We start from the raw sequence: 10,349 nt of genomic DNA, 5'->3' as shown, positions 1-10,349 counted from the left end.
GGACTGAACTGAGTCAAACATCAAGCTTCAAGGAGTCTCTCCACAGCAGCTCCACAGCCTCCAGACCGACCCTGAAGATGACTCCCTCTGCCAGCCTGCTGCTGCTGCTCCTGCTCGGCCTCTCTCAGGCACTTCCTCTCCAGGAGGAAGGAATCGAAGAAGATGAAGAAGAAGAAGTAGACGAAGAGGACACTGTCGACATCACCACCAGGATTTTGACCTCCAACAACGCCACAGATGAGATCCTGCTGGAAGGAGACCTGCTGGCTCCCAAAACCAGAAACGCCATGAAGTGCTGGTCCCAGAGCTGCCTGTGGAAGAAAGGCTCCAGAGGCTTAGTGACGATCCCCTTCACCACGAGCAGTCAATTCACCAGCTCGGAGAGACAGATGATCACCAACGCTATGAATACCTTCCACAGCAAGACCTGCCTCCGCTTCGTCCCCCGTCGGAACCAGTACGACTACATCAGCATTGAGAACAAGGGCGGATGTTACTCCTCTCTGGGCAGAACAGGAGGCAGACAGGTGCTCTCTCTCAACAGGCAGGGCTGCGTCCACCACGGCACCGTCCAGCACGAGATCAACCACGCTCTGGGCTTCAATCACGAACAGACCAGGAGCGACCGCGACTCACACGTCAGGATCAACTGGCAGAACATCAACCCGCAGATGGCCTACAACTTCAAAAAGCACGACACCAACAACCTGAACACCCCCTACGACTACAGCTCCATCATGCACTATGGAAGAACAGCCTTCTCCATCCAGCGGGGGAAGGACTCCATCACCCCCATCCCAAACCCCAACGTCCAGATCGGCCAGAGGAGGGGCATGTCCCGCGGGGACATCATGAGGATCAACAAGCTCTACCGTTGCTAATAACAATGCTGATGAAAAATGCCAAAAAAAATCGTACTTTTTCTGCTTTGTTTTTCCTGTAATTAATCAAAAAACACTGTGACGTATGGAATCAACATCAAATATTTCACTGTTCTTCAAATGTTCAAACGGCAGATTATATGACCGTCATCATATCCCTAAATGATCTGTAATAAAAGTGCTGCAGAGATTACTGATTGCTGTCTAGTTATTTTCATCATTTGTGTCTTTTAAAAAATATACACGCATATGCCAACCCAGTCTCACGGCGTTTTGTGTTTTAGTCACGACATTTAATCTATTGATTCGTGTTCACCAACACGATTTTCCCCTTTTTTTCGTGTCACACAGAACCATTTTAAAAGCAATGTATTTATATTGGTAGTATGTTTCGTGCAACACGTCTTTTTGTCCGTTCGGGTCTTGGAAGACCGGAAGCTGTGGGGTTCATAAAAACATCTCCTTACTCAATATCAAGCCACGATTATTGTTTTTATTTTAAATCGTATAATGTCGGACTTTTTTTGTTGTCTGTGAGGAAAATAAATGGGGCTCTGAGCCTCAGGATACTGAAATCTGAATTTCTTTTAATCTTTTTTTCCTTATAATTTGTTATTCTTTTCTAAATAACACACTGTTATTTACTCAACAATAACACACAATGATCCTTGTTTTTATGTTTTTGTTTAATTCCATAATCTCTGGCCTTTTTGGCGTCCGTCAGGAACTGAATTTCAAAATAAAAATAACCGGAAACAGACGTAGGCCTATAAGGGACATTTCGAGCATAATTGCGATTGTCACTGTCACTACCCGATCTGCCCACCTGCCCGATCTGTACTGCGCACCCATTCACCCATTTATTAATTATATGTTTTACATTTGATAACACCAATGTGTTTAATACTGGCAACTTGTAATTGTTGGAAAAACGAAAACGTTCCCAATAGAGACGTCCCATAGAACATTTTGCGAAACACAATAGCCAGCATGTGTAGTTCTGGGGGGGGGGGCGTTTGATTCCAGTTTTGGATAGTCTGCCGTGGTTTCGTTCCATTTCAAAGAGCTGTTTACGCTCTGCGTAACCTTGGCGCACTGCCACTCCAACATCCAATCCCAGAGCTTGAAGATTCATCACGGGGACTGTAGTCCTAAACGATAGCTGGGGATTATGGGTAGTGTAGTGTCTTCGGCCATCCTAAACTCGATGATGCTCGAAATGTCCCTTATAGGCCTACGCCTGTTTCCGGTTATTTTTATTTTGAAATTCAGTTCCTGACGGACGCCAAAAAATCCCGAGATTATGGAATCAAACAAATAAATAAAAACAAGGATAATTGTGTGTTATTGTTGAGTAAATAACAGTGTGTTATTTAGAAAAGAATAACAAATTAGAAGGAAAAAAAGATTTTAAAAAATACAGATTTAAGTATTTTGAGCCTCTAAGCCCCATTTATTTTCCTCACAGACGACAAAAAAAGTCCGACATTATACAATTTAAAATAAAAACAATAATCGTGGCTTGATATTGAGTAATAAGATGTTTTTATGAACCCCACAGCTTCCGGTCTTCCAAGACCCGAACGGACAAAAAGACGTGTTGCAGGCACGAAACACACTACCAATATAAATACATTGCTTTTAAAATCGTTCTGTGTGACACGAAAAAAAGGGAAAGATCGTGTTGGTGAACACGAATCAATGGATTAAATGTCGTGACTATAACACGAAACGCCGTGAGACTGGGTTGCACATGAACATGAATGCAATGCCGACATGGTGCATGTCATCATGTTATCAGTTTCAGTTCACTGTAAAGTCATACAGGAATTGTGTATTTCTGTATTTTTGTATCAGTATTGGATTGTGAGGTGAAAGTTACAGTTCTGCAATTAATGTCAAGCTTTATCTTGCACTGAAAACATTTTCTGATCAAAACTGAACAAAAATGAATTGAGGATGAACATCACTGACTGTTAGTCGGCCCCAAGTCCTGCCTCTCATGTATAACCATTATATTTTTACAACCCATTTATAACCATATTATTTGGGCCACAGAGCTCAGCATAAAACAATTTCAACAACATTAAAGAACCCAGTGATCTTTTTACTTGCAATAAACATATCTTGAACTTTTCATCCAGATGGTTAAAAGAGTATTTCAGGTATCTTTAACGACTTCCAGAACAGCAGTTAAGTTTTTTTATAGGACTTCTGGTGTTGTTAATTATGCAAGCAGCCTGCCTGTAGGTATGCTGACGTCAGCTGCCTCATGGATATGGGTTAGAAAGGGTCTGCTTTACCTTCTAGTAGGTTCAGAAAGCCTTTGTTATTTATTCACATGTTTGCCCACCGATACAAATACAATGTGGATCTATAGTGGTCTAATAATGACGTAGCGAAGGAGGAAATGATGTAAGATAATGTGGTGAAAGGAGCCACAAGTCCATACAGACAAAGGGTCTGTGGGGTATATGGGTGGTTAATGGGTGGATGTATGGACGGGTCAAATAAGACATACATTTTACTAAGGAGACAGCTGTCGGTGTCATGTGTGAAGACATAACTGAATACATTGACTTATTATAAGTCACGTAATACGTAAAAAAACATACCAATGTAACCCAAGCCAGGATCCTTTCCTTAACCTAACCAAGTCGTTTTTTGCTGCAAAAACCTTAAACACGTTATTCTGTTTGAATTCACAATGTTGACCAGGTGCTTAAAACTGTGATTGTTAAGCTTCACTTTTATTTTAACAACCTGCAGTAGCTGCAGTCTTTCCAATCTGCCTCTTCTGTAGCAACACAACGAAACTGATAACAACTAGTAACGGGTCAAAAACGTGATAACGTTTCATCATGTGCTTCGGACAGACTGAACAATTATTTTAAACATGGATTAATTGCCATAATATTTGCAACAGTTCTCCTGAGCCCAAGATAGGTATTCCTACCAACTTTCTTGATACCTAGACATTTACTTTAAGGTCGACATGAGGTTGACATCTATGGTTTCTTCACAGCTAGTTGAATGTATTGCCATGACATTTGGTGCACACATTCATGACCCCTAACAATACATTTTAATCACTTGCGTTGATATCAGACTTTTCCTAAAGCTCATTCATCAGGCCAACACTTTGATTGGTCCTATACTTTGATATTTTCCCAAAGAGCTCGAAAACTAAGGACATTCCCATTGGCCTCGCTCAGCTGTACTGGATGTGTATTACTCATTTAAAAACCTTAGCATACTTGCATGCTAAACTAGGATTGCAGACATGGCAAACATAAGCCAAGACCTGACGTTTTGAGCTTATGAGCTTCCTTTTACTATAATTCTTAACCTTTGCTCACATGACATCAACTTCTGCCACAAATGTAAAAAGGGAATTATCTTGATTTTAGTAGTTAAAGATGTCTGTGTGTTTTTTTATTTCACTTGGTAATGACCCTTACTGTATATAAAGTGTCGACCCAGTGACAGATCAGTCTCCAAATATTCAGATGCTGTTTGTATTTGTTTGGCATAAATGATCTGTTCCTGTCCAAATAGTGTATGTCTATAGTATAAAAAGCGAATTTGAAATAATACAATCAATAGAAATGTTTGGAAAAAAAATCTCACTTGCAAGTTTTAAACTTACATTACCCTTCTTAAGGTTAGTTTGACAAAGAGGTTCTAATGTGAGGTCTTATTGTCTGAGGAACATGAAAGGTGTCTGTGCAGGTCTCACTAGCACTGAGCTAGCTATCCATCCAATTAAACCGTTTGAAAGAAAACTCCAGCGCAGTTGTCAGTTTTACTGAAGTCTCTTTACTTGGTGAAACTGTAACGACAATACAGACATAACAGTTTATTATTGACGAGCTAAACTAAACAGAATACTTCACACAATGAGCTACGACGCACAAACTGAGAAGCTAATCAGCCTAGCGGCTAGTAGCTTAGCCGCAAGGAATACTCACTGCATTCCTACAAACATAAACATTTTACATACAACATATTCTCATTAAGCCACAGCCTGTCGGATAATAACACTCACAGACGATGCGTGAACCAGCGGGAAATACGAAGCACAGCCCATGGAGAACAGACATCCGTTCATGAAAACAACCCAAGCTACACATGGAGCACACTCGGAAACAAACAAGTTCGTTTTCCTAGTAACAGGAGAGACAAAAGATCACAGCCTCCAGACCGACCCTGAAGATGACTCCCTCTGCCAGCCTGCTGCTGCTGCTCCTGCTCGGCCTCTCTCAGGCACTTCCTCTCCAGGAGGAAGGAATCGAAGAAGGTGAAGAAGAAGAAGTAGAGGAAGAGGACACTGTCGACATCACCACCAGGATTTTGACCTCCAACAACGCCACAGATGAGATCCTGCTGGAAGGAGACCTGCTGGCTCCCAAAACCAGAAACGCCATGAAGTGCTGGTCCCAGAGCTGCCTGTGGAAGAAAGGCTCCAGAGCAGGGGTGGCCAACCAGTCAGAGGTTAAGAGCCACATTTTTTCTATGTTACTGCAAAGAGCCACATCAAACACACAGTCACTGATAACGCTTGTTTCAGTTTTCTGGAGACAAGATTTCAACCACGTCACTGATGCATCTTTGTGGCATTGGGATATATATTTTTTAAATCCTCTGGAGCAGAGAGGAGCTGTGGATTATTGTTATTGATTAATGCATCAGTGTTTCTTAGGGTCAAAAACACTAAACTCATAACTTAAAATGAAAGCGTTTAGTTTATTTAATAAAGAGCACATGTTCAATGTGAAAAGTGACAGTAGTTATACATTATTTGCAATTTGGTGCTATATATATATTTAAAAAATATATATTATATATATTTTTGAAACACCTTGAATTTCAGGGGGGGGCGCGGGGCTCCGTTGGCGGGGCGCAGCGCCCCTCCAACACAATGGTAGGGGAAACACTGGATAGTGTTTAATCAACGATAGGTTTTCCCCCCCTCAAAGGTGATTGGTTCACTGCATCGCAGGTATTATTGTGATTGGCTCTTGGGTCACATCAAAATTAGACGTGCTGTCATCCTCTCATACTGACACCTGACACCACACATACACACATAGGGAGAGCCGGGACGAAAGTAACACGGGACGAAAGTAACGGAGCGATTTTATCCGAGCCCAAACAACTTTGACCGGCCAAATTACGTCAGAATTATCAGCATTCAATACTTAACAGACCTACTAAATATCAGGTTTAACTGTCAGGAGTAGCTAGTGTTGTCACGGTACCAACATTTTGGTTTCGATACCAAGTCAAGAATTGCGATTCCGATTCTTTTTTGATACTTTTCTTAAAAAAAGGGAAACAGTCTTAAATGTAATTATTGTGCTTTATTTCACACCAGAACCATAACACAAACTTTTCAACAATGAGAACAATAAATAAAATAAATGACAAGAATTCGTATTAAATAAAATTAATACATGTCTCACAGACAGGCCTCGTGGTGTCCGTAGGCTTGCCCTCACTGTCAGAGATATAGCTCAAATACTTCCAAATTTCGCTTCTGGCGTCTTTTTTGTCAACAAGCCGAGGCGCAGCGGCAGCTGCACTCCCACTTGCAGCCATGCTTCTCGTTTTCTCACATGCTCTGGCAGCTAGCGCGTGCACGAGAGAGGGGAGGCACTTAGAGCGTGCTTGAGAGGGGAGGGACTTAGAGCGTGCTTGAGAGGGAGGGACTGCAGGCAAGGCTGCAGTGCAGGGAGTGGAAGCAGAGCGCTGAACACACACGGCTCTTATTAAAACGGCGCTTTCTCACGGAGTACTTTTCCCCGTCATTCTTAAAGTACCGATACTAATGAAACGGCGGAATCGTAACGTTTTAACGGCAGGGTATCGCGGTACCTTTCAAGTATCGGTACACCGTGCAACACTAGTCAGGAGTCAATGTCTCTCCCCCAAACTCACACATATACAATTCGATATGAACTGAAGAGCCGCATGAAACTAGGCAAAGAGCCGCATGCGGCTCGAGAGCCGCGGGTTGGCCACCCCTGCTCCAGAGGCTTAGTGACGATCCCCTTCACCAACGAGCAGTCAATTCACCAGCTCGGAGAGACAGAAGATCACCAACTGCTATGAATGCCTTCCACAGCAAGACCTGCCTCCGCTTCGTCCCCCGTCGGAACCAGTACGACTACATCAGCATTGAGAACAAGGGCGGATGTTACTCCTCTCTGGGCAGAACAGGAGGCAGACGGTGCTCTCTCTCACAGGCAGGGCTGCGTCCACCACGGCACCGTCCAGCACGAGATCAAACCACGCTTCTGGGCTTCCATCACGAACAGACCCAGGAGCGACCGCGACTCACCACGTCAGGATCAACTGGCAGAACATCAACCCGCAGATGGCCTACAACTTCAAAGGCACGACAACCAACAACCTGAACACCCCCCTACGACTACAGCTCCATCATGCACTAGGAAGAACAGCCTTCTCCATCCAGCGGGGGAAGGACTCCATCACCCCCATCCCAAACCCCAACGTCCAGATCGGCCAGAGGAGGGGCATGTCCCGCGGGGACATCATGAGGATCAACAAGCTCTATACCGTTGCTAATAACATGCTGATGAAAAATGCCCAAAAAAATCGTACTTTTTCCTGCTTTGTTTTTCCTGTAATTAATCAAAAAAACACTGTGACGTATGGAATCAACATCAAATATTTCACCTGTTCTTCAAATGTTCAAACAGCAGCTTATATGACCATCATCATATCCCTAAAATGATCTGTAATAAAAGTGCTGCAGAGATTACTGATTGCTGTCTAGTTATTTTCATCATTTGTGTCTTTTAAAAAAAAATACACACATATGCCAACCCAGTCTCACGGCGTTTTGTGTTTTAGTCACGACATTTAATCTATTGATTCGTGTTCACCAACACGATTTTCCCCTTTTTTTCGTGTCACACAGAACCATTTTAAAAGCAATGTATTTATATTGGTAGTATGTTTCGTGCAACACGTCTTTTTGTCCGTTCGGGTCTTGGAAGACCGGAAGCTGTGGGGTTCATAAAAACATCTCCTTACTCAATATCAAGCCACGATTATTGTTTTTATTTTAAATCGTATAATGTCGGACTTTTTTTGTCGTCTGTGAGGAAAAATAAATGGGGCTCTGAGCCTCAGGATACTGAAATCTGAATTTCTTTTAATCTTTTTTTCCTTGTTATTTCCTTGTATTCTTTTCTAAATAACTGTTATTTAACTCAACAATAACACACAATGATCCTTGTTTTTATGTTTTGTTTAATTCCATAATCCTCTGGCTTTTTTGGCGTCCGTCAGGAACTGAATTTCAAAATAAAAATAACCGGAAAACAGACGTAGGCCAATAGAGAGGCGAAGTCCCTCCCCTTCCGAAAGCCTCCATGGGACCCCGGAAGCGGAAAATTATACATTGAAGTCAATGGAGAGAGAAAGGTTATCTTTTGATCCCGTTTGAATTGTGCCACGAATGACACATATGATGTTGTCAATTTAAAAGAACATTTTGCAAGTCCAAAAAAATAAAATGTGTCATAAAAACTGTGAAGTTACACTATTTTTTCGTGTGAAACCGCTCAGTGAACTACAGGTCCTCTCGTCTCGCACAATACGCGTCACCAACATAAAGATGGCAGTCACGTTAGCACATTTCACCACATTCTTTCAGAATGAGAATAAAAGTATTTTACGAGGTGTAAAATCACTACAAGTCTGGGCACGTTGAAGAGCTGTACCTATATGAAAGGCGAAGTTAGTCGGTTCTGTAAGAGGCCAGCATGATGCGGGACCGGCTTTAACAAGGTTGCGGTGAATAATATTGGAGTGCAATGTGTAACGTTAATGTTCAGCTAGCTAACATTAGCTAACAAGGTACACTAACGGGGGTGTTTTTGTTTTAGCAACTAGTTTCCTCCTTAAGAACTTTCGTGGTCCTCGGTGTAAATGCTGTGGAATAAAAACCATTAGTGTGCACAAGAACAAGGTACACTCCAACTCCGTTTTTGGTTTAGTTGCTCTTCAGATGAAAGCGGACAGTTTTATATCGACTATACGGTATGGTGAATCTTCCTTTGTGGTCATTTGAGTTATTTTGGCTGTGTGTAGATGTCAACGGATTTGGTTATCTTGTCAATTTGTTTGGTTATCTAGGCACATGCTGTGTGTGACTCCCTCCTGGTACAACTGGTATGTGTGTTTCCTAATGTAAGAGAGCATTGATTAATTAATAAACTACACCTGAGTCCTAGATCCTGATCAAATCCTTTTTTTTTTGTTGATCAAATGTTTTTCAAAAATGATTCATACACATTTAAAAAAATTTAGGGCTGTCGTCGATTAAAATATTTAATCCACGATTAATCGCATGGATTGTCCATAGGTTAATCTCGATTAATCTGAAATTAATCGCAACATTTTGTATCTGTTTCTAAATGTACCTTAGAGGAATATTTGTCACGTTTTTAATACTCTTAGTCAACATATGAGTGGACAAATATGCTTTATGCAAATGTTTATTATCATTTGAACATGACAAATATTCTCATGAATATTAACACAACAACCTCATAGGTAATACAGAAAAATCAAACAATAACAACAATCAGACAAATATATGGAAAAATAAACCCTCCCACCCCCAGATCCTGACCATCCTTGTATTGCTCATTCAATCTATTATATCATTGTAACAAATGGGTACTTACTTTATTTTTACAGATCGACTGCGATGGGAGACGATGGCGCGATGCAGAGCGCTGTCTGTGATAGTGCACGGGGGATGTACAAATGCAGCCACGCTGCAGCATTGGCAATATTTGCCATGTGGCAGATCAGCTCCACAGATGTTGAGTGCCAGTGGAGGAAGCCTGGCACTTCCAAAGTAGTCCAGCCGGTGTCTCAACTCTATCAACAGCAAGAGGAGACATACAACCCACTGGCCAGAGACATCGCCACTCAGGATGTAGACTGGTTCAGGTCTGCACTGAGGAGCACACAGTGTGGCATGGCATGGCTTTTATCACCTGAGCCAGAGCCGCAGCCTCAACATCAGGCCATTGTCACCGTGCCGGAGCTGGTGAAGGAGCATGGGGGTCGGGGGCTTGAGGCAATTATTGCCTCAATGCGACTGACAAGAGACCAGCAAGCTGCCATCCAGACAGCCACCGTAGGACAGCGGACAAATCCCCAGTGGCAGTTACACAGACAGGGCAGGTTGACAGCCAGCAATTTTGGTGCTGTGCTGAGGTCGGGACTTTCATCCACTCCATGCGCGTCCCTCATGAAGAGGGTGCTTGGGGGTTACAATTTAGACGGAGTCATGGCTGTCAACTGGGGAGTTGTAAATGAGGCCGAAGGGGTGAAGGCTTTTGTGCAGGCCTATCGGGTGACAGTGATCGACGCTGGTCTCTTTGTGAGTGAGTCGGGTGTTTTGGGAGCATCACCCGATGG

At 42.6% G+C, this 10,349-nt stretch overlaps 1 protein-coding gene and 1 pseudogene across 1 annotated transcript; both read left to right on the top strand.

Annotated features, from left to right (window-relative positions):
• Window positions 1-1,072, top strand: LOC117557848 (high choriolytic enzyme 1-like). The gene has a single exon (XM_034233826.1). The coding sequence runs from the start codon at window positions 78-80 to the stop codon at window positions 879-881; it is 804 nt and encodes a 267-aa protein (XP_034089717.1). The 5' UTR covers window positions 1-77; the 3' UTR covers window positions 882-1,072.
• A 3,996-nt stretch (window positions 1,073-5,068) lies between these two features.
• Window positions 5,069-9,926, top strand: LOC117557844 (annotated as a pseudogene).
• Window positions 9,927-10,349: the final 423 nt, after the last annotated feature.

The sequence above is a fragment of the Gymnodraco acuticeps genome, unplaced genomic scaffold, assembly GCF_902827175.1.
Source record: "Gymnodraco acuticeps unplaced genomic scaffold, fGymAcu1.1, whole genome shotgun sequence".
Lineage (NCBI taxonomy): Eukaryota > Metazoa > Chordata > Actinopteri > Perciformes > Bathydraconidae > Gymnodraco > Gymnodraco acuticeps.
The sequence above is the reverse complement of the archived record's forward strand: the minus strand, read 5'-3'. Positions and strand labels throughout refer to the sequence as shown.

Coding starts and splice junctions, on each gene's coding strand:
- LOC117557848 (XM_034233826.1), top strand. CDS start 78: ATGACTCCCTCTGCCAGCCTGCTGCTGCTGCTCCTGCTCGGCCTCTCT.